Here is a 23,068-nt window from a genome sequence, read left to right as displayed (position 1 = left end):
ATGCGATACTTACCCGAAGACCTTCCCCGTTTTCGCCGGAGATACATTTGTACGCACGGGTCGCGGACCCGCCGCCGTGGATCAGGAAAGAGACAGCAGTTCAAGCTTCGAGGTACTGGATGTCCATTTCGTTTTACTGCGGAGAGTGTGTACCACAAAGGAAAGTGGATCCTAGAGATAAAAAATGCCATCTACACTCACAACCACAAGCTTTCCCAGGACATTTACGAACATTATCCTCACAATCGCCAAGTTCCGATGTTTGAGCCTCTGGTCGAAGACCTTCGGTTGATGGTACGCGCTGGAGGCAAGGGTCTCCGAATTTACGAGTACATCCGTGATAACTCCAGGTACAAAGTGACGCAGAGAGATGTGGCGAATCTTCTTACCCGAATTCGCAATGAGCTCCGTGGACAGGCCGATGATGATTTGGCTGCTGCCGAATTTCTTGTCGGCTTCGGCGAGGAAGACAAGAACAACGTAATAAGTGTCGATGACACGTCAACGGGGGAGACAGAATCAATCTGACTGAGTACAGGCCACATGCGAGCGACGTTTGCTAAGTATCCGGAGCTCTTGCTGGTGGACGGTACGCACAAAACCAATCGGTAAGTTCATAACAGGTTCTACACCAGGTTTACATTCCTTGTTTAAACCAGGCTTCCAACAGGATACGAATCAGGTTTCGTACCAGGTTTCGTACCAGGTTTTAAGCTACGGCTCAAAACAGGATTAAACTGTTCATTCTTTTTTAACATTTGTTTTTATGTTTTATAGATACGACTTCCAGCTATGCAGTCTGATGGTGATGGATGCCTTCCGGTCTGGTCAGTTCGTTCAGCACTCTGTTATCGAGACCAACTCGGATTGGCATATGCGGAAGGTGCTCAGCCACTTCAAAACTGCCAATGTCACTTGGGAGTCGCTCCGCGTTGTGATCGTTGATAAAGACATGAGAGAGATCAGTGTGATTCGGGAGGCATTTCCGGATGCTACTATTTTGCTCGGTCATTTTCACGTCTTGAAGTTTTTGCGAAGTGTGGTTCGTGAGGCTCGCTTCGGGCGCTATTCTGCTGACGAGTACGACTGGATGAATCATCTCTTCTCCAATCTGGTAGACGCTCCGTCCAACGAGGAATACGCAAAGAATTATTCTATTTTGGAGAAGTTTTCATGCGCGCATAAGAACACCTCCTTCTGGGAATACTTCTGTGAGAATTGGGACAAGTCGAAGGACATGTGGACTAGATATCGCCGCCAAAGACTGCCGCATTTTCGCAATAATACGAGTAATCGCATTGAGTCTAATTTTGAAAAGCTCAAACTCGATCTTGATTCATCGTCCACAATGAAAGAGTGCTTGGAGTCTCTCATGCGTCATCAGCGTCGCGTAGAAAATGAAAGTTTAGTGAGAGAGTCGTTCAAAGGAAGGTGGACGCATTATGGCTCAATTTTGATCGCATTCACTGGACGTCGATTGTGATCAACACTGCGACCAAGAGCATTTTCATTTACGACCCTTTGGGAGATCCAGACTACATTGCGTACCTGAACAAAATCAAAACGCGCCTTTGCAAAGAGAGCAAGTTTGCCTCGTACAAATCCGTTGTTGTGGCATCTCCTACCCAGAACGACGGGAATAGCTGTGGTATTTACGTACTCAACTTTATGTGGAGGCTTCTTGACGACGAGATCAGCAATGTGCAGAAGGACCCTCAGCTTAATAGCTTTAGAGTTCGGATGTTGTCCGCACTACTAAGTCAATAAATGCACTCATTTCATGTCAGATATTGAAGTAGTATTTGAGTCCGAGCTTATCCGTGTTGCCGTCGGTAAAACCTCAAGTACAACAACCTGTTTTATAACCTGTTGTCAAACCTGCTAGAGATCCCTTGACATATTTGGGATATCGTACTGATATCGCTCTAAGTACAACAACCTGGTGTAAAACCTGTTTGAACACCTGGGATGATGTGGCGTGTCACGTTTACATGCACAAAACTGAGGGGTCTCCGACGTGTCCCAGACACTGTATGTGCACCACACAAGAATTGTAGACCTGCCATCCAATCATTATGATTACAGCAACCTCCGCACTTCAACAAATTGGGTTGTGCAAATCCTTTTATTCCACCGTCTCGTTGAGCTCTAAACAAAACAAAGAAAGGCCATGATGCGTAAATTACATATTTTTTTTCAATGCGAAATACATTACGACCTGGTTTCAATCCTGCTTCAGGTTGTGTACCAGGTTAAATGCGCACATCTATGCACCAAAAACCTGGGCAGTAACATCGTGCTTTGTATTACCAAGACCAAGGATTTTCGGTTAGTGAATATGTGGTTTATAAACTGGTAGTGTGAATGTCAAGAATGGTAGCCGTAGAAACGCAGTTTGTTTATGCTTGCTTCTGTAGAACACTTTTACTCGCAGGAACTCGAGTGGTAAGAAGGGCAGATCGCGAAAAAGAAACTGAATTCGACAAGAGTTTTGATCAATTTCAGTGCCAGCGGCTCCCGCTTAGTTTCGATGCATAATCTGATTATGAGGGCGGTGATTATAAAGACACTCACCAAAGAAAATCTTGACTCGGGACTCTTCAGAAAATGATGTCGTCGCTGCTGCGTGTGGACACGGAGGACGAAGATGAAGAAGACAGCGACTGGATGCCTGAGTACGAGGGCGAGTCCGCCTCCCTAACTTACGAGGACGACGATGGCACGCCCGTCATTTCCTCGGAGGAACGCGCCAAGTTAGACAAGGTGTTTGACGGCGAAACGTACGCCCCGCGGGCCTTCCGCCGCTCCGAGTTTGAGAAGCAGCAGCGTGAGAAGCTGCCGCTCGAGCGCATCGCTCATCAGCTGCGCGGCTATAATGAGGACTCGCCCGGGGCCTCTCTTTCGCGCAAGCAGCTGATGTTCCGCACCTTGTGCCACCGCGAGCAGGTAGGTACCTCGTCCAAGGCGCAGCTCATCAAGATGCAGGAGACTTTCATGCCCTTCCAGGAGAATAAGCAGTGTCGCGTGGTAGACTCAGTGCGCGATCGACTGTACTGCGGTGGATTTAATAGTACCGGGTCGCGGTTCTTGACCGCCGGACAGCGCGGCGAGATCATGTTATATGATACCATTGACTGGACCCGCACGGCATTCTTGCCCGTTCGTGATGTCAGTTGGACAGTGACCGATGCCAAGTTCACACCCGATGATAAGAACGTCGTCTACTCCACCATTAACAGCAATGTTCGTATGGTTAGCACCAACTATGAAGAAGACGGGAAAGAGTCCGTGTTCGCGTTGGCACGTCCGATCAGAGGAAGAGGTGACAGTCATTCTGCGCGAATGAGCCGTTTCGGACGCTTTGGTGTGTGGTGTATTGACATCAATGCGTCTGGAACTGAATTTGTAGCGGGAACGTCTCAAAGCAGTGTCGTATTGATGGACATGGAGACCCGCGTTCCTATGTGTCACGTTGTAGGCCACCACGACGATGTAAATGCCATTGCGTTCGTAGATGGGCCTCTGCATACGAATGTATTTGTGAGTGGGTCAGACGACTCGTTGATCAAATTGTGGGATCGTCGAGTGCTGTCTGAGTCGAACCCGAAGCCGCAGGGAGTGTTTCCTGGTCATACTGACGGTATCACGCACGTATCTTCGCGTGATGATGGCTACTACTTCATTTCGAACTCGAAGGACCAAACTACTAAGCTTTGGGACATCCGAAAATGCTTCTCGTCGGACGAGCACGACAAACTACCGCAGTTCCGCAGACCCTACTCGTGGGACTACCGCTATCAAGCGTATCCCGGTCGCAATATGATGCCGGTGCAGCATCCTGACGACAAGTCCGTCATGACCTACCGAGGCCACATGGTGATCGAAACACTGATCCGCTGCTACTTCTCGCCGCTGCATTCGACAGCTCAAAAGTACATCTACACAGGCTCAGCCGACGGTCGCGTGTACGTGTACGACAGTATATCTGGTGACCTCGTTGAGATCTTTGCGATGAAGCCCAACGGTCTCACTCGCGATGTGCGTTGGCATCCGTTCGAGCCTACGATTGTGTCTCCGGATTTCTATGGCAAGTTGTGCGTCTGGCAGCGCCAGGATGAAGAACAAGAGAAGCCAGCTACTCGACCTGCACCAACCCGCCGCTCCGCACGCCTTCGCCATTTACGAGCTTATTAAAATACGCGCCAGACAAAGAGTCAGGGTTGAGCGCTGCATGCGTGCATGTTAAGCAAGAAATGTATTCATCTATGTATTCATTCACCAGAGCTTCTATCAATTCCCATACTACTCGTGTCCTTCGTTGCGTCGTCGTGAAGGGCAAGTATTACTAACACAGAGAAGGTAAGTGCTGGTTGGCTTGTACGCACAAACCAAGCAGTGCTTACCTCCTCAACAAAAGCAGTTGTACAGCCAGCAAGGTGCAAGGCTGCCGGTGTAACCGACACAGTGTTGAACACTGGTTTTGGCCATCGTCTGATGAAGATTTGCTCTCCAATTGCGTGTTTGGAATCTACGCCGCCGTCGGACAAGGTGGACCTTTTTCCGAGTGCAACAATGGCTGGCTAGATCACCGGAATGGACACATACGGGATACTGTACCTTAGTTGGACATTTTCGTCGTCGGAGCTCAAGTCCGGCATACACTTCGCGTAACGCGCCAAGAACGGTTGCAGTTCTTTGCCTGAGTTAGGCATGCCATACTAATCATTCAGTGGCGGTCACTGGTTGGGACGTAGAGGCATGGCCCCTACACAACCCATGCCACCATATCGAGCTGCCAGCGTGATCGATGGCCTGCGTGCAACGAGTGGTGGTAAATTGTCACCAGTAGGAGCTGTCCACTTGCAACCTGGCTCCATGTAATTGGACGGAGGCAACATCCCAGACACAATAGTCATGTGAACCATAAATGACAGGTCAGCCGTTCTCTCCTACAAAAGGCAAGATGTTACCCTCCATCGACGCAATATAAATCATAATTCATTTAATTTCGGAGTTATCCTATTAGATATAATATGTATGCTGATATACAGGCAAATTACAACAGCTCAACAAAATCCGGACCAAAACGTCAAGTTGCTGCCTAATCCAGGTCCCATGCTTTTGGTTACATCTTCCTTTTTGTAAGGATTACGAGCACCCTGTTCTGTAACTCTCATCCCTTTTTCAAAATGGATGAGGTCGACGCAATGGAGGGGTAGGACTGAATGGCCATCACACAATCCAGCGCCTCCTCACAAAGGATTTCGCCCTCTGCTTGTGACGTTAGGATATGGCGCGCAACAACTACAACAGCATGGACGAGACAATGCCGCTGAAGGGCCCGCGACCCGCCATGGAGCGAAAGGCTTCGCGCCGTATTCCGTTGACCGACGGCGCCAAGCGGGCCCAGCGGAAACTGCAACTAGCCTGCGTCTGCTCGCTGCTCTTCATGTGCGCCGAGGTCGTGGGTGGCTTCCTGGCCGGCAGTCTGGCCATCATGACGGACGCTGCACATTTGCTGTCGGACGTGGCTGGCTTCTGCATCTCGCTGTTTGCTATCTGGGTCAGCACCCTGCCGGCCTCGAGCCGCCTAAGCTTCGGCTTCCAGCGCGCTGAGGTGATTGGCGCCGTCACGAGTGTGCTGGTCATCTGGGTGCTCACGGGAGTATTGGTCTACGCCGCTGTGGAGCGCTTTATGGAATGTCTGGAGCCTAACCCGAAGGAGCACGTGAACGGCAAGCTCATGTTCATTGTGGCCTGCATCGGGCTGTTCGTGAACCTGATTCTGATGCAGATCCTTGGCCATGGACACAGCCACGGAGGAGGTGGTGGCCATGGCCACTCACACGGAGGAAGCAGCGGCGGCCATTCTCATGAAGACAGTTCCAGTAGCGAAGAGGAAGGACATGGACACTCGCACGGCCATGGCCACTCCCACGGAGACCACGGCCACTCCCACGGTGGACATGGAGACCTTGAGAACGGTCTGGGTGAAGCTCCCAAGTCCAAGAAAAAGCTTGAGAACTTGAACATTGAGGCTGCCTACATTCACGCACTTGGCGACTTCATCCAGAGTGTCGGTGTGTGTATCGCCGGTGGCCTCATCTGGTACAAGCCCGAGTGGCAGATTGCCGACCCCATCGCCACATTCATTTTCTCGATCCTTGTATTGGGTACAACGATCGGTATTGTTCGTGACAGTATCCATGTGCTTATGGAAGGCACACCGGACGGCATCCACGCCGACGACATCGAACGTGGTCTGCGTCGCTGCTCGTCCGTGGTGGCTGTGCACGACTTGCACATCTGGTCGCTCAGTGCTGGTCTGCCGTCATTGAGTGTTCACCTGGTCTCGGACGATGCGGAGACAGCTCTGCACGCAGCTCAACGCTTCCTCATGTCTAAGGGTATTACGCACACGACAATTCAGATTGAAAAGACGGCCACGCTGTACCCGCGCGACTGCAAGTCGGACCTTAAGTGCGGTCAGGACTCTCCGCAGAATAGCGACTCAGCTTAGATAACTGGGAAAATGTTTAAGCAAGATTTAGGCAGCAAGTAACGCAAAACTAGATCGTCTGCGGCTTACACTGGAAATACCTAAGTTTTTTTAGGAAGGCTTCAACGATGCAATACTTTCGATAATATCCAGAGCCTCCCAGGCAACACACAACATTAGTCTTACAGAACAACATTATTCTCAGCATTATCCAGCACTTTTCTGAATAAAATCAAAATAATTGACGGATAGATTACAAATGGATGATCCAAAACTTTTACTTAGTTTCACTAAAAATATATTTTTGGACCATCGGATTTGACCCTTTTCTGACAATTGCTTCAAAAAAGTCAAGAGACTCAGCTTTAAATTTTTGGTCCGGAAATGGTTTACGCATAATTTTACGCAAATGCCGTACCAAAAACGCGAAGGGTAGCCATTAAACCATTTTCACAACAATGGACGAGGACAGCGAGTACGCTCTGACAGACTTCGTGGTCGATGAGCAGCCCAGCAGCTTCCTGAAGCTCACAATGAGTCGCCGCATCAAGGACAAGATGATCGCACAGCCTAAACTCGTCCCGTACCTCGTACTGCTGCTGCAATCCGAGTCTACTGCGAGCTCAAACACTTTCGATGCCAATTCCATCGTTAAGCGCGTGCTTTATGGCACTGGGTCACGTCGCGTAGTGCTCTTGGAGTTGTGCGACAATTCTGTAGCTCAGAAGTTGCGTGACTTTCTCCATGAGAAGCCTTGTGAGCTGCTAGGTCGACGTCCCATGTACGCAGACTTCGCGATACCCCGCAAAGAGCAGGAAGCACGCGATCGCCTGCTGAGAGTGCACAACGTGCAACGCAATTCAGGTCCTCCGGGACTAAGAGTTCCTGGATTGAAGTTCGGGGCAGAGTTCGTCACTGAAGCGCAAGAAGCTGCTTGTTTGGCTTTCTTTGAGCGGGAGAATGGAGCTCATTGGGCCAACACCATCCGCGCGAGACAGGTGCAGCACTTTGGCTACGAATTTAACTACGATACACGAAGGTGTGACCCGGATCAGCCCATGAAAGAACCCATCCCAGAGGTGCTGCAGCCCGTAATCGATAAGATTGTAGAGTGCGGAATCATGGACGGCGACAGACCGGACCAGATCACAGTGAACGAATATCTGCCAGGACAAGGAATTGCCTTCCATTTGGACACCCACTCAGCGTTTACAACGACAATAGCATCGCTAAGTATTTGCAGCGAAGTGGTTATGGACTTCCGACATCCGGATGGTGTTCGAAATGAAGGCGTGCTGCTGCCAGCTCGTTCGCTGGCTGTAATGAGTGGGGCTAGTCGCTACAAGTGGGAACACGCTATCGTCCCGCGTACATTCGATGTGATAGACGGGAAACAGATCCCTCGACAGCGTAGAGTGAGTATTACGTTCCGGAAGATTCACTCGGGTCCGTGTGAATGCTCGTTCCCGAAGTACTGCGATACTCCGGAACGAGATGGACAAGAAGATGCTCAGGAAGAGGAACTAGACCCTAGTTCGCAGACGACCAGTCTGGCGCCTACTGCAATGGAGAAACAGTACGTTCATGAGTTTTACGAGACGGTAGCTGCGCATTTCAGCAGCACGAGGCATAGTCCGTGGCCGAGAGTTGCTCAGTTTGTAGCATCACTGCCGAGTGGATCGGTAGTCGCTGATCTCGGCTGCGGCAACGGCAAGTACATGAAGTGCGTGGACTCCTCTCATAGCTTTGTAGTTGGTGGTGACCGTAGTTGGCGGCTTGTAAACATCTGTGGGGACAGAGGTCTTGATGCGATGGTGTGCGATGCCCTAGCGGTTCCGTTGCGGTCGAACTCGTGCGATGCTGCGCTGTCGATCGCTGTACTTCACCACCTCAGCACACTAGGACACCGCCTGGCAGCGGTGAAGGAAGTGTTGCGTGTTCTACGTGTGGGTGGACGTGGAATTATCTACGCATGGGCACATGAGCAGATGAAGGGCTCTCGTCGTCGGTTTGAGGATGGGCGACAAGACTTCATGGTACCCTGGAATCTTGACAAGCGCTTTGCATTCTCCAGTGAAGCATATTCGGTTGAGACTGTTGGGACAGACAGAAAGGAGGCCCATAAGAACCCAAGCGAAGATGGAGATGACGAGACGACCACGAAGGTGCAAGAGCCCGTGGTTGTACAGAGATATTGCCACATGTTCAAACAAGGCGAGTTGGAAAAACTAGTGGAGCTTGCAGGTAATGCCAAGGTGGAAGAGAGTTACTACGATGAGTCCAACTGGGTTGTGATTCTTCGACGTGTAAGCTGATCCTATGGCAAAAACGCTCCTGCTGTGATTAGAGTGCCGAGTTAAGAAGGTAATGTCGGTCCGTGCCTCATGACTTCCCACATCTCTTTCTGAGTCGATCCCCTCGGTTCATCATCAGCTTGAGTGTCTGACGAGCTTGCTTTTCGTCGACTTTTGCGCTTTGTCTTGGGGTCCGCTCGCTGCATCTCTTGTTTGTAGGTCAAGTTGTGAGTCGGTAAGATGAATGAAGAAGAATAGGCATCATAGATGCCAGGTCCGATGGTGTGGGCATTGGCGTGGCCCGCTGCAATCATCGAGGTCAACAAGTCTCGACTTGCCACGCTGCCAAAGGCATTGCTTGACTTGCGTCGTAGCGGGGATAGCTGAAAAAAGTCACTTGGGCTGTCACTTATCCCATTCTCGTCTTGATTGGTATTGTGACGTGAATTGTAGCAGCCTGGTCCTCTTCGATACGCTTCAAGCGCAGGTGTATTCTTGGTAAACCGCTGAAAGGTTCGCTCGCGTAGTTCAGGAGATGCAAGACGCTTTCCCAAACGCTGCAGAGAACTCGCGAGTTACGTTATGAAAAACTGAAGGAAAAATTTAAGGGCCATGTACCTCGACGCTTGCACTTAGTTGTTGGTAAGATTTTGCCAGCTCTTTCGAGTACATCGCGGTATCTTTTTTCTGCTGCTGGTGCAGTTGACTGTCACTGCGTACTCGCTGTGAAACAAGTTACTGTATGCATGCTTTTAAAGTACCGAAGTACAAGATCTGCGTACCGTGATAAATGCTGCAGCGTGTGTTGATCGGAACGCTGTGCTTGCCATTGCTGAAGCTGAAGGAACGCCTGTACTGCTTTCGGCACGATAAATTCCTGGTCCTGGACTACATCCGGTACGTCCGAGACTTGCAGTGTTTTCTAGTATCCCATGGCGCTTTTCGTGTGAGAAAGTGAAGGGAGTGGCGACCATTTCTTGGTTTGTCTGTTGTACAAGCTGAAGATTAGAACAACTTCCTTAACGCAGTCGGTATCATAGCACGGCTTACTTCGTAGCTTCCAGGGCCTAAAGCGAGGTGTAACTCTTGAGCCGACATTGCATCCTCATTCCTTACTTTGTTACGATGTAGTGCTGCCCGCTTGCGCTCTGCCAGTACCTCCTTCATTGTGTAGGCTCGAGGAAATTGACCTTCCACTGTTGGCGAGTACGAACAAACATTTGGCTCATAAATTTTTCGCAAATTCTTCAGCGAGTTCTCTTCCAACGCCGTCAAAGCTGTGGCTATAGCTGGTGACGCAGCTGCAGCGGCGACAAATTGGGGCGATGGTTTACATTGCTCATGTCGATGATGTCCAAATGTTCCGCTAAGCTTTTTGCCATCAGGTAACTCCAAGGGCGTGTACGTGCATGGATCCTGAACATACACACACACTCACATGTGAGAGTTGAGCGTTCGTACAATTGCTGATCACCTACGGGTTCACCCTGTCGGTATCGGTTTAAGTCAGGACCAAAACGATCTTCGGTAGCCAGGAAGGCCATATATGCTGTTAGTTCAATAAAAGACGAAGATTCCGAGGGCAATCTTCTTGTGCAAAATGAGAAACGATAAAAATACTTAACCAGGCACGTTTAATTACGAACCCCTAAAAACATAAGGAAGTGTACTCAGACACCTAGCAAAACACTTTCAACTAGGTATTATAGCGGTCTTCTTGACGTTAATTGTTATTCATCTGGAGTTAGAGCTTGCACGTACACATAGTGACGAGTTACTCCAAATTTTAATCTCGAACCGGGCAAAATCATAATGGAATGATTTTTTAAGATTGAACTCTTCAACGAGTGGCTGCATTGCGCGTACGTATCGATCGGCCGCCACAATATTTTCAAGCAGATGATTTACTTAGCCCCAGGTCGTTGTTGGTGCGTGTGCTTCATCGCTACTTTTAGCTAGACGTCAACTCTTCCATCGCTCTCAAAAGGGAGGAGGCTGCTGCTCATGTGTCCTTGCACGTGCACATCGAATTCCTAGCGCTAGACCGCAGGTCACTTCAGATTTCTTGGTTGACCATGGTTACATTTCCTGGGTTCCAAGTGCAAATACATCGGTCCAATTCTCGGACAGATTGCCACCTGCGCGAGCCCAAATATCGGCATCATCCCCAATCAAATGCCGGACTCTGCGAATCGGATCAAGCCACCTCCTTCTCGATCGTCCTCCGATTAACAGTCAGGATAAGGCAGATTCAGACTCGCCCTGTCAGCGTCCCAATACCATAAACACTAGACTACAGTAGAGTATTATGCTTCTCCGTGTGCGAATGGCACAGTTCCGCTATGCTCACGGCAAAAACCTCCTTTGTGTACGCATTTCTTGCAGCCATCAACCGGGCACGACTTCTGTCCACCATGTAGTCTGCACTTGCTTTTTACTTGTTGTCGCCGATTGCATCCGTCCACAATGCACAACTTTCCATCTACACCTGCATGTTCACGACACAGACCAGCTCTGTACACAAACTTTGGGCACGCTCGCACTCGACAACTCTCCTTGCCACCGTGGATCCTGCATCGATGGTTGACTTGTTCCCTGCTAGTGCATCCGTCTACGATGCATAACTTTACGCCTCCTCCTCCACCGTGAGCTCGACACATCCCTTTACTATGAACAGCTTTCTCACAACCATCGACTTGACACTGTGTTCTTCCTCCATGAGTTCGACATCGGCCTCTTGCTTGCTCTCGACGGTCGCAGCCTTCCACGAGGCACAACCGACCGCCTACACCACCGTGTGATCGGCACAAACCTGTTCGCTGAGGGTAACTCGGACACCCGTGGACATCGCAGTGCCGCTTAGCAGCTTTTGGCGGTGCAGACATTCTTGTCCTCGTAATTCTTTAAATACAAAACTTAAGTTGATAAAAAAACAGGCTTTGAATTTTTGTCACAAGTCACAGATTTTCTGATACAAAGTTCACGCCTCTACGTGTAGATCCAACCACAGACTCAAGTCCTGAGTTGGCGATAGCTCGGCTTCCGAGACGTCTGTCGCGTCGGATCTGACTGAGTGATGCTTTATCGTGCTCTGCTTGGCGTGGGTGGGGACGGAATCCTTGGCTTGAGTTTCTGCGCAACTATTCTGGAGCATTTGCTGCTTCTGTCGCCGACGAATAGCCTTGCGGCCGAACTGGCTGCGCTTGCGCTAATGCAGCAGGTTAGCAAGTTTAGCAAGTTCAGTTGAGCTTTTACTTAACCTTCGCCTCTACTCCTCCTCACCTGTGGTAACGCAATGTCCAACGCCCGCGGCCAGTCACCCAGCTCTCCAAACTTGATCAGCACGTCAACAACAGTGTTCACGTTCAAGATATGGTCCAGCCTTTCCGTGTAGTGTTCCTGAATCGGTAGACGGACAGTTGTAATGCCTGCTTCAGTAGCCGCGTTGAGTGATGCTCCCTGCATCATGACAAGCAGTATTCGTTGTGAGTTCCTGGAAAATACGTTCAATGTAGCGCAAAAGCTTGGCTGCATTTAAGCTGCATCTAAAGTGGACGCAACAATTTTACAGCGCTTGCCTTTTTACGGGACTTGTCCACAATGCCGCCAATCACGTAGATCTTCGTGGGGTCCATTTTCTCGAGCACATTCGGTGAGTCGGGGGATAAATACACAAGTTCCCCGGGTGGGAAGTGCTCTGCAACGCTGGCAGTTCCGCGTCGCCATTGGATGTACCAATTGCTGGCGCCAAAGCGCTCAAGTGATTGTTCCAGTTGCTCGCTGGGGTTGCAACAAACCAATTGGAACGGCTCTGGCATCTGCTTGATTAACCCATAGCTGAGCTTTAGCTGGTTGGCTAGACTTCGAATCTCTTTGTCGTTCATGATGCTGTCGAAGCTCAAATCAATGGCGATGCGCTGAACGGAGCTGTCCGCTGTCACCGCGCGCTGCAGACGCTGCATCGCTTCCTCCTTCTCCGCGGTTTCTTGAATCAAGAACTCCCGACGCTCCTCTATTTCATTGTCCCAGATAATTGTAATCAAGTCAGTATCCAACGCACAGTCCTCGCTATCACGGTTAACCAGACGAACCTTTCGTCATGGAATGTAGGAGCTCGAAGCGCGCCTTCTTCTGACGCTCACGCGCCGGTCGCTTTGCCTGCAGCAGTGAATTTCTTCGAGGGGGTTGGGGGTTCATAGGGAGAGATGTAGATGCAATGGCGGGGACTTCATCGACCTCGAAGGCGCGGGCAAAGCCATCGCTCGAAGACTCGGAAGTCGGTATCATTTTGTGGTCAAAACGTGGCTGGTGAGTTGGGTAATTACTTTGGGTGTGCCAAATCTTTTGGATTATAAGAAACGGTTGGTCTGGTATGCTGCTGTCTAAGGCGTTGGGGTGATGGCTACATGTACTCCTTGAAGTTGTCATCTCTGCTTGAAGTGATGCAGTTCTCGCAATGCCAGCCAAGTCCAGCGCAAAAACCTTCGTCTTTGGCTACATGGAGTGCAAGCAACTTGCCTCATTTAAGGCCATCCTATGGCACAAATCAACAAAGCCCGCCTCTGTGAATAAGTCAGTTGCTATAATGCAGGTATTCATGCCGGACGTACGTACAGTACAGGGATCGACAGTCGATGGCTTGTGTACGTCTTCGTTTTAATACTAGAATCATCAATTGAGCTACATGTAGCTCTTATTACATTTGTGGCGCGAGATACGGTAAACTACACCGTATCTGGCGCCATAATGAGCAACGATGGATACGAAAGGCCCTTTCGTCACTTCCCAAGGTGACTTCCGCTCAATATACCAGGTACACTCTCGTCGAAAGCGATTACATCGTCGCCACACTGCACAAGCACGCGGTAGGATAGCCTTACGCTAAAGCGGAAGGAGCTCTATGGCAACTCGCACCGTCCACGCTGCGCCAAGCCGAGTGAATTCCAACAAATGTGCACTCGAACGAACTTGCTGATTCCACCACCATGTCGAGGCGTCGAGCCTTGATGTATGGTGGGACCAAGAGACTTTCTCTTTGCCATACGAAGAACGCCATCAAGATGCGAAGGCAGTGAATACATGTACTGTACAGTACAAGAGCGCTGAGCGCGAGCAGTGCATCCGATGTCCATAGCTGCTATGGCAAAGCGTTATCATACGCTTGGGCCTTTGTGTCAAGGCCCTTGACTCCATGCCGTGCCTTCTGGTTTTAAGCAACATGCCATCCATCCCTAGGCATGCACACTCACTGGAACTCGCTGAAATAAAAGCTCTCACTGCGCCAAATGCTCGCGTTTGAAGCGCGGTGACACACATCTTCAATGGGCATTAGACCGAGGGCAAGGTGAGCTTGACGTCGTCCCGTTGCAAGCAACGGAGATGGGCGTCAAGTGTCCGGTCCAGAACAGATTTTTATCCAATCAGGATCCTATTCGATTAGACCTGAAAGTGTACACAAACTTGTCGGTCTCTTCAATTTCAATCCTTCTGAAATGCATATCCTCGCCAAGTCACACAAACACGAAATAAGCAATCTGATATAATACCTTTATTCTCGTTGAATTATCGAATATACCTGTCAAAGCTGCTATCGGAGCTCTTGGTGGTCGGGTTGTGGGCAGCAAGTCACGCATGAGCTGCGCGGACGAGGGCACAACGCGGCCGCAAGCCTCGCTCCGGGGCCACAACCAGCGCTTCCTTGTTCGCAGCAGCTGAAGCAATGGCCTTGGCCGAGGAGCCTGCAGTTGCACCCGCGGCACTGGCATCGCCCAAGCTCAAGAAGGCGCCCACCGCGGTCACGGACACTAGCAGCACCTCAAGCAGCAGCGATAACGAGAAGAGCGCCAAGCCTTCAGCCGAGTTGCTCCAGAAGGAGCCACTGGTACAGCCAACGCGCCGCTCCCTTCGCGCGGACTCGCTTGGTGTGGACCGCAGCTCCCGTCCGCACTTTAAGGAAGGAATCCGTCTAGCCGAGATGGGCAAGTGGGGCACTCTCATCGACCGCGTGGCGTCCGATCCGCAGCTCGCGCGCCACAAGGACCACCACGGCATGCTACCTCTTCACTGGGCTTGTACAGAGGACGATACTCCACCAAAGTCCGTGCGTGCGCTGCTTGCGGCCTTCCCCGAGGCAGTGATCACCAAGAACAACGCGCAGTATCTGCCCATCCACATCGCAGTGAAGGCGCGTGCACCCGTGGAAACACTCAAGCTACTGGTCGAAGCACGACCGAGCTCGTTAATGGAGGAGACCCCTGCGGGCAAGACGGTGATTCAGCTAGCCAAGGAGATGCAGCTCCCCCAGGGTGCCCTGGAGATGCTCCAACGTGCCGAGCAGGACTATCTGGACCTAAGCGAGGACGACGACGAGGCTTTTGACTACGAGGATGTCAAGCGTGAGATCGAAGTGCAAAGCCAACTCCTGCGTGAAAGCATGCTACACCCACCGTCGATGAGCGGCCCAAACGCTTCTTTGCCGCCGTCGAACCCCATCGGCGCCGCGTTCGACCTTGGCGCGTCGCAGAACCCGTTTGAGAACAGTCAGAACATGGTCACGACGCTCAGCTTTGTGGATGGCACCCTTGTGCAGTCGCAGTGCAACTTGTCCAAGTCCGTGTCGCTTCCTCGCAAGACGGAGGGACCCACGCAAGTGGTGACGGACACGTTGTCCCCGTCCCCGCCGCCGACGTCGGTGGCCACACAGCCACGTGGCGCGCCCGCACTGGGGCCAGGACGATCTAAAAGTGCGCGTGATATCAATCAAGCACCAGCGCCCGCAGCTTTCGAGGAGTCTTCTTTCGGACGACCGATCTATGAGCCCGACCACAACGCCGGAGTATGTGGCGTATGCTACAAGAAATTCTCCATGTTCCGCAAGAAGTACCAGTGCAAGGGCTGCTTTACGTATTTGTGCAAGAAGCACGTGGCTGGGAAGATTCTGCTGCCGAATTACTCCAAGAAGCGCTCAGTGTGCGGTGACTGCTACCGGATTCACCGGAATGGACCCATGTCGGCAAACACTGCGTCGGGAGCTACCGGTACGCGCGCCGCACGCGCGTCAGGCAGCCACATTTCTGGCACTGGTCCTCCCAGTGATAAGAAGGGCCCGAATCTACGCACAACGACGTCGCTACCGGCTCCGTCGACGGTGTCTGCACCATCAACCGTGGCGGAAGCAACCGACACGATCAGCGCCAACAGCAGCATGCTGTACAACAACACTCGCCCGAGTAACCCTCTCGGATCTCGACTTAACAGCGCCCGAACAACGCGTGCTGATTCTACGCACTCAATGGTGGGCCGGCCGTCGAACGTCCCTGGTCCGCAGATGAACCTGCGCTACAGCACTAACACCGCTGGCGCACGGCCTAACCGCGTGCCGAGTGGAGGCCGCACCCACGGTTGCAACACTTCGATCAGCGACACGACTGTGAGTCTTACGGACAGCGACCACCAGGCTGCTGATGTGAGCGCTCTACAACATCGCATTGCAACGCTGGAGGAGTGCAACAAGATTCTTATGACTCGCGTGGCAGACCAGGAGAAACAGTACAACGAGGCCATGTTACTTCTTACCACGACGATGACTCGTGTGGCCGAAATGGAGATCCGTCTCCCCAATGAACAACGCAAATCGTACCGAGGAACGGGAGGCTCCACCACGGCATCGGAAAGGGCATCCGAGGTGGATAACAATGAAAAATTCTCCTTCGCGACCCCGTTCATCGAGAAATACGACTGAATGCAAGCATACGAGTGAAGTATTAGTATAGACGTCGCGTGCTTGTAAAGGAACCAGTCCTCTCAACGGACTTTGTTACTACTGACGTATCGATAGACACGACAACAAGAGATTTGAGTGGTAGGCTTGCTAACGTACGCAGCAGGCTATGGAAGATTATTATGTGAACAATGTAATGTGTCAGCATTCTTGTCGAAGACGAGCTTGTTCAAGTGCAAAACTTGCCGTTGGCTTTGAGTTGGAAATGCGCATACTGATGAAGTGCTCCATTAATAGGCTAGGGCATAAGAAGTGAAGGTAAACCGGTCTTTTGTGTCATCGACCTATCCTTTTCCTATTGTTAGAGCTCGAGAGTAACGAGAGGAATTGATGTTTTTATTTAGGTGTGGCTGTCTATCAATCTCCCACTTTCGAATCTGCAGAACCAGCGCAACCAACTCGCGATGAGTGACCCGTTTGATTTCCTCAACCCGATTGCGTCGACCAAGACCCCAGCTGAGAAGGTTCTTAGTCAACCTAATCATGCTCCAGGTGGAGTTCCTCCTGCTCCAGTAGCGCCAATGAACACCGGAATGGGCATGAACATGGGAATGTCCGCTACTCACGGCAACATGGGAATGGGTATGAACACGAACATGAACATGGGCGCCCCACCTGCTTTCAACGGTGGTGGCATGAACATGAACATGGGTGGCATGATGCCAGGACAATTCGGTGCACCTGGAATGGGTCTCGGAATGAATCAACCGATGAATCCGTTCGGTCAGCAACCTCCAGCTCAACAAGGCCCCATGTACGACAACATCAAGAAGCTCCTCGAGAAGAAACCCGTAGTCGATGATGCATCCATGGACTTTTTGGAGAATCTTGGTGGTGCGAAGAGTTCGAGTCATCCGACGATGGAACCTGTCCGATCTCCGGAGCACGCAGCTCCTGTGAATCCGTTTGGTGCACCTCAACCTCCAGCTGAGCTAGACTTCAGCTTCCTTGGTGGGGGTGCCCCACCTACTTCTGCTCCGATCCAGCCAGCGTCGCCAGCTTCTGGAAGCAAGTCAAGCGCTCTTGCAAGCCGCCTCGCTCACGGTAAACGACCAACCCAAGAGGCTGCACGGAAGAACCTCGGATTCAACGCAGGTGCATTTGCTAGCTCTGGTCACGCGAAGATTTCACTCAAGACAGTAGCGGGGGCCCCTGCTTCATCGGCCCCTACCGGTGAGCCCACTCTTGATGATTTCGCTGCTGGCAATGCACCGTTGGCACCAGTCGACGATATATTTGCAGCCACGCCAACTAACCCTCCTGCGAATCCTGCCACATCGAGCTCCAATGACATTTTCTGGTAGAGCGGAGCGAGTTACTCAAGGAGCGACACCTTCGTCGTGATATCTAACAAATTCAATCTACCCAATCTTTCCCTTACGTCTTTAAATTCATGTAAATAAATTTTCTTACAGTATTAATTTGAGTGATATCATTCAGTTTGTTCACGCTTCAGCGATTGCCCCGGCAATTATCCGTTTTGCCCCCAATCAGCTCTAATTATGTCCGTTGTGAGCCACGCAGTCCCAGTCAGTGTGCATGAAGGTTGTTGCTATATTTATGAAGGAGTTGGGACGTTGGTAGCTTCACCACAAGCCTCAGAACTACTTTCTCGTCATCGCTCAAGCGTCCAATTCCAGCATATTTTTTCTTCATTAATCCGTTGACAAACGCGTAACAATGAATGACCCGTTTGCTATGCTGGACCCGGTGCAGAAGTCTGGACCGTCGTCCAATACCGGGACTGGTGCATCGAACTTTGCCACGGCTCCAAGACCAGCTTACTTACCGATGGCCAACCCTTTCGACAATTTCGCGAGTGCCAATCCTGGAAACTCGATGATGATGCCTCAGCAGCAGCAGTCAATGTATCCAAACGGTGCTAACTTCATGACTCAACAGGGCCCCCCAGCATTTGGTGGTCTTGGTGGTGGAAACCAGCAATTCGCCACATACACTCCGTACCAGCAGCAAATGCCAACACCCGCCCCCGTAATGATGATGCCACCACCACAAATGCAAATGCAGTCACAGATGCAGCCGCAATTTCAGCAGAACCAGAGCAATGCCCCCACCAAGCTGATGCCAATGCCGACCTATGGGGGAGAGCCAATCATGTACGACAACATCAAGAACGTCATGAAACCAGCGGACCCGTTCTCCACAGCCCCCAATCTCGCAGTGATTCGTGCCCCTGAGCACACGTTAGCTTCACCGCAGCTGCACCAAACGCGAGATACAAAGTCTACGGTCGTCGACTTCGACCCCTTCAGCCCCAAAGGCGCCACACCCCGGACGCCATTCGACTTTCCTGACGATGCCACAGCCACGAACACCTCCAATGACCGCTTTTCATCTTTTGGAGGCAAACGTCCAACTCAAGAAGAGCAACGATCGCAATTGGGCTTCTCGTCGGAGGCCTTCGCGGCTGCTTCAGCCAAACCGTTGCAGCACAGACTCTCGCTTAGAGATGTCAACAACAACACCAACACCAACAACGACGACAATAGCCCCTACTTCCTCGAAGGTAATGACGCCTTTATGCACTCGAATTTCGCCAATCTGGATGACTTTGAGACAAACACGACAAGAAGAGGCAGTTCAAATGAACGCAACGCAGCAAGTCCGTCCATGGAGTCAACTAGCCATGGAGAGATCCCAGAGGAATGTTGCAAGGACGAATACGATGTTCGCTTTGAAAGTGGCCGTAAGCTTGGTGTTCTTATGGAACGAGTTGACGTTTGGAACGCGGCCAACCAGCGCAAGGAGACTGCTGTGGTGAAACTTGTGGTTGAGAATGGCTCTGCCGACCGCGTGGGTGTGAGTATCGGTAGCACCGTGGTGGCTATCAACCGGAAAAGCGTAGAGAACGAGACCTACATTGCCATTTTGGATATGATCAAGGCTGCTCCACGGCCTTTACGCATGCGATTCCAGCGCGGTCCTCAGAGCAAGGACACCACACAGGGCACTGTTCTTACTAGAATTTCCAGTACGTGCATGCAACGTTTTGTATACTGCTACAGGTTGACGCTAACGCTGTGAACCTGCTCAGATGGCACATTTAGTGTTGGCAACCTTACATCGGGCAATGCGTCGTGGACAACCAAGTATTTTGCCTTTGGAGGTTCAAAGATGGATGTTCTTCAGCTCTTCGTGTCCCGAGCAGCCTACCACGAGGTGAGCTCTAATTCTCTTGACCATATTCCTGCACGAGCATCTTACCAAAACCTCTCTCGCTGCATTGTGGTACTAGTGTGTGATAGCTTTGTACGAAAAGCGAGGCGTGCACACGCAGATCCAGTCCTTCCGTTTGTGCCGAGACCACAAGATCTCACCGATCAAGTGCAAGATCTACAAGGGTTACGGTGTGTTGCGAATTTTCACTTATGTTTAATAACCACTCAAAAGGGCTCACCCTTACTTGCAATACCAATAGGAAATCTGCACTACTTCTCGCTGACGGTGCCCTCGCTACGCTTTGTGGCTGCCAAGTTCGCAAGTGACGACTACGCGACCATCAAGAACATTTGGTCCAACACTTACGACGCCATTGAACGCAAGAAGCGCATGGCGTACTGAGAACGTCCTTGCCAACTCACTCCTTCGTCGTCTCCTTGCAGCAGCTATAGCCACCAAATCTTGCTCAACGAAACTTTTTACCACTGTTCTTCTATCTTCACGAACGATCAATAAGTATCAATATTAATACCGTTACCAGTAATGGTCTACATTGGATAAGAATGATGTACGAAGAATCCATGCAATCCACAATCAAAAATAGTGTTAAGAACTAAAGCTTAAACTTGTCACGCGTGGCGTTCTCCTCTATTCCGGGACCGCATCGTCTTCGAAAACGTCTCAACCATGGACTTCCCAATTGGACTTGAAGCTGTCGAGCAGAGCATCTCGACGCCCCCACTGCAGAAGCTCCGTTGAGCTCTTTGTGTAGCAGTCGTCATGAGTCGACTTGTACAGATTGCGCAGCGCTCCAACAAAGCCCCCGTGGGGTTCAAGGTGCAACTTGTAGTGCATCGCCTGAATGCAAACTTGGCACTCAAGCACAACTCCGAGCTGGTCGCTGTCATTATGGGTCGAAAGAAGAAGATCCCCACGAAGCCTGCACCGTACCAACCAGCGGACCCCGGGGATGACGGATCGTTGAGACGGTTAAACGGATCGAGAGCAGTTCAGTCGTCACAGTCAAGAAGTGGAGACACCGGTGAAGTGATTTGGGGTGACATGGTCGCCTTCTCCAGCACACTCTACATGGCCAAATCGGGTCTCTTCCAAGCCAAGCGCTTCCAGATCCACGTCAGCACAGCAGGCGAAAACGGTAGGACAGTTGCTATATTCGAATTCGATTTGGCCGAACTTGTCCCTCTTTCCAAAGATTCGGGCAAGGAAAGCGTTCGTTTGAACACCACCAAGTGTCCTGATGACCCCCGAGCTTGCATCTCGCTCACCGTCGTAAGCTCACGTGTGAACCGGGATGGAACGGGCCAGGACAAGGAAAGATCATACATGGACGACAGTGCCAGCGAAATAGGATCGGAGATGTCGGCCTACACGAGCCACAGTCGAGCATCGTCGTTGGCTTCAAACTGCCGCCGTAACATCGAAGTGCCCATCCCAGAGCATATTGGAGACGGAAAAGCTGATGTTATTCGCGTCGCGGGACACCCAGCGTCATCGGAAGAAGCATCAGCAGCGACTGACAATGCACGTGATGAACTGGTGAAAGCTCTGCAGAACCTTGAGGCTCAGCTTCGCGAGAGTGAGGCTGCCAACGTGAAGCTTGAAACTACAATTGAGCAAAAAGACAGAGAAATCGACCGCCTTACGAGGATGGCAGCAGGTCTTGGTGGGTCGAGCTCGGAAGCTGAAGATGGGGTGATGCAGGTGGACTTCCTCGTCTACATGACGCTAAAAGAACAGTATGATGCGTTAAAACTTCACCACGAGAGCTGCCAGACTGCTACAAAGGAGATTGTGGATGCTCACCCTGCTACCGGAATGTACACGATCGCTGATGTGGAGAACGATGATGAAGTGAGTAAAGAGGAAGCTAATGAAACCAAGAAGGATGTTAAGGATGATGCCTCCGAAGCTTCCTCAGCTAACGAGTACATGGACGCAGAGGAACCGCACTTGGTCGCTGAGGTTAATGCCCTCAAGCGGATGCTTGAGTCGCAGCGCAGCGAAGCACACCAGCTTAATATCACTATCAAGGAGCTGACATTGTCAAATAGCGAGCTGGAGACTCAGCTTCGTGACCTCCGAGCTACGATCAAGCAAAAGGACGAGGAATTACAGGAGTCCACAGCAGCTTTACAACGGGCCGAATCTGTGCGCAATGAGGTTAGTGACGACTCTACAGACGCTGAAGCACAAGCTGCGCTGGAGACTGCTCTGAGCGACAATAAACGGCTAGAGAAACAGCTACTCAAGTTTGATGGTGCCATGACTGAGTTGGAGGAGGAGAAGGCGAGGTTGATGATCCAGCTGCGGGAGGCAGAGATGGCGAGTGCCGTTGCCCAAGGGGAGATTATTAAGGTGCAGAGTGCTCTCGATCGGCTCGAAAGCAAGAGTCAAACGCTGTCTACTCAGCTGCAGGAGGCTGACCAAGCACGTGAACAAGCTGAGGAGAACATTGTAGCGGCTGAGGCCACAATCGATACATTGCAGCAACAGGTCCGTGACGTATCAACGCAGTTGCACGAGACACAACACGAGCTCGAAACGCTACGTGAGAACCAGTTGACTGCGAGCTCAGTAGCACTTGAGGAGGCTATGGCCAAGCACCAGGCGCTGGAGCGGGTATGGGAAGACGTGAAGACAGAGAACGAGCGACTTCAAGCCCGCGTCGAGGAGCTCGAGTTCCGTTTGGCGCAGTCCGAAGCCAACGGTGAAGAGAAGACGGCAGAGTTGCAGGCGCAGGTGGTCAAGGTGAAGCGCGAGGCGGACGCACTGCGCGAAGAGCTCGAATCTCTGCGTGCTTCTAAGACGTTGGTCGAGAACGAGTCGCTGGAGCGCGAGCACAAGCTCCAGGAGGCGACTGAGACTCATCGTCGCATCTCAGTGGACCACGATGAGCGTCTCAGCTCCGAAGTTATGGCGCGTGAGGAGCTGCTCACACGCTTGCAAGAACAAATGCAACAGACCGAGAAGATGTCAGCAGAGCTGAGTGCCAAGGTGGTGACGCTCCAGCTGGAGCTGGATTATTTCCAAGGCGAGCTTATCGAGAACAAGATGAAGGTGGCACAACTCACACAGGACAACGACGACCTAGCTATCCGCAACCGCCGCCTCGAAAAGGAGCTTGCTGCGAACACGAAGAAGTAGACGCTATGATAGCGCCTATCCAATAACTTCAACTCTCACGATTGGCAAATGTAGCCATGTGTCAATGGTCATCAATGATGACTCATACCACACATCTGGGACACTAATGAAGTTGTGTTTATCACACGAGATTATGTCATCACATTATTT

General features: G+C 51.2%; 8 protein-coding genes across 8 annotated transcripts; 7 read left to right on the top strand and 1 right to left on the bottom strand.

Moving 5' to 3' along the window:
- Nucleotides 1–2,610: 2,610 nt before the first annotated feature.
- Nucleotides 2,611–4,194, top strand: PITG_02035 (uncharacterized protein; the record flags this gene model as incomplete). Its single annotated transcript, XM_002908570.1, has 1 exon — nucleotides 2,611–4,194. The coding sequence occupies one exon, from the start codon at nucleotides 2,611–2,613 to the stop codon at nucleotides 4,192–4,194; it is 1,584 nt and encodes a 527-aa protein (XP_002908616.1).
- A 1,096-nt stretch (nucleotides 4,195–5,290) lies between these two features.
- Nucleotides 5,291–6,520, top strand: PITG_02034 (zinc transporter, putative; the record flags this gene model as incomplete). Its single annotated transcript, XM_002908569.1, has 1 exon — nucleotides 5,291–6,520. The coding sequence occupies one exon, from the start codon at nucleotides 5,291–5,293 to the stop codon at nucleotides 6,518–6,520; it is 1,230 nt and encodes a 409-aa protein (XP_002908615.1).
- Nucleotides 6,521–6,957: 437 nt separating this feature from the next.
- Nucleotides 6,958–9,180, top strand: PITG_02033 (alkylated DNA repair protein alkB 8; the record flags this gene model as incomplete). Its single annotated transcript, XM_002908568.1, has 3 exons — nucleotides 6,958–8,222; nucleotides 8,268–8,805; nucleotides 9,061–9,180. The coding sequence occupies 3 exons, from the start codon at nucleotides 6,958–6,960 to the stop codon at nucleotides 9,178–9,180; spliced, it is 1,923 nt and encodes a 640-aa protein (XP_002908614.1).
- A 2,534-nt stretch (nucleotides 9,181–11,714) lies between these two features.
- Nucleotides 11,715–13,080, bottom strand: PITG_02032 (tRNA (guanine-N(1)-)-methyltransferase, putative; the record flags this gene model as incomplete). The annotated part of the gene is made up of 3 exons (XM_002908567.1): nucleotides 11,715–12,252; nucleotides 12,363–12,805; nucleotides 12,885–13,080. The coding sequence occupies 3 exons, from the start codon at nucleotides 13,078–13,080 to the stop codon at nucleotides 12,049–12,051; spliced, it is 843 nt and encodes a 280-aa protein (XP_002908613.1).
- A 1,432-nt stretch (nucleotides 13,081–14,512) lies between these two features.
- PITG_02031 (uncharacterized protein) lies at nucleotides 14,513–16,640 on the top strand (the record flags this gene model as incomplete). The annotated part of the gene is made up of 1 exon (XM_002908566.1): nucleotides 14,513–16,640. The coding sequence occupies one exon, from the start codon at nucleotides 14,513–14,515 to the stop codon at nucleotides 16,532–16,534; it is 2,022 nt and encodes a 673-aa protein (XP_002908612.1).
- A 312-nt stretch (nucleotides 16,641–16,952) lies between these two features.
- PITG_02030 (cleavage induced hypothetical protein) lies at nucleotides 16,953–17,994 on the top strand (the record flags this gene model as incomplete). The annotated part of the gene is made up of 1 exon (XM_002908565.1): nucleotides 16,953–17,994. One exon carries the CDS (start codon nucleotides 16,978–16,980, stop codon nucleotides 17,875–17,877), a length of 900 nt encoding a protein of 299 aa, XP_002908611.1.
- A 198-nt stretch (nucleotides 17,995–18,192) lies between these two features.
- On the top strand, nucleotides 18,193–20,155 carry PITG_02029 (cleavage induced hypothetical protein; the record flags this gene model as incomplete). The annotated part of the gene is made up of 4 exons (XM_002908564.1): nucleotides 18,193–19,565; nucleotides 19,629–19,753; nucleotides 19,830–19,941; nucleotides 20,013–20,155. 4 exons carry the CDS (start codon nucleotides 18,254–18,256, stop codon nucleotides 20,153–20,155), a joined length of 1,692 nt encoding a protein of 563 aa, XP_002908610.1.
- Nucleotides 20,156–20,468: 313 nt separating this feature from the next.
- PITG_02028 (uncharacterized protein) lies at nucleotides 20,469–23,052 on the top strand (the record flags this gene model as incomplete). Its single annotated transcript, XM_002908563.1, has 2 exons — nucleotides 20,469–21,607; nucleotides 21,659–23,052. 2 exons carry the CDS (start codon nucleotides 20,534–20,536, stop codon nucleotides 22,916–22,918), a joined length of 2,334 nt encoding a protein of 777 aa, XP_002908609.1.
- Nucleotides 23,053–23,068: the final 16 nt, after the last annotated feature.

This window comes from Phytophthora infestans, genomic scaffold, assembly GCF_000142945.1.
Source record: "Phytophthora infestans T30-4 supercont1.2 genomic scaffold, whole genome shotgun sequence".
NCBI lineage: Eukaryota > Oomycota > Peronosporomycetes > Peronosporales > Peronosporaceae > Phytophthora > Phytophthora infestans.
The sequence above is the reverse complement of the archived record's forward strand: the minus strand, read 5'-3'. Positions and strand labels throughout refer to the sequence as shown.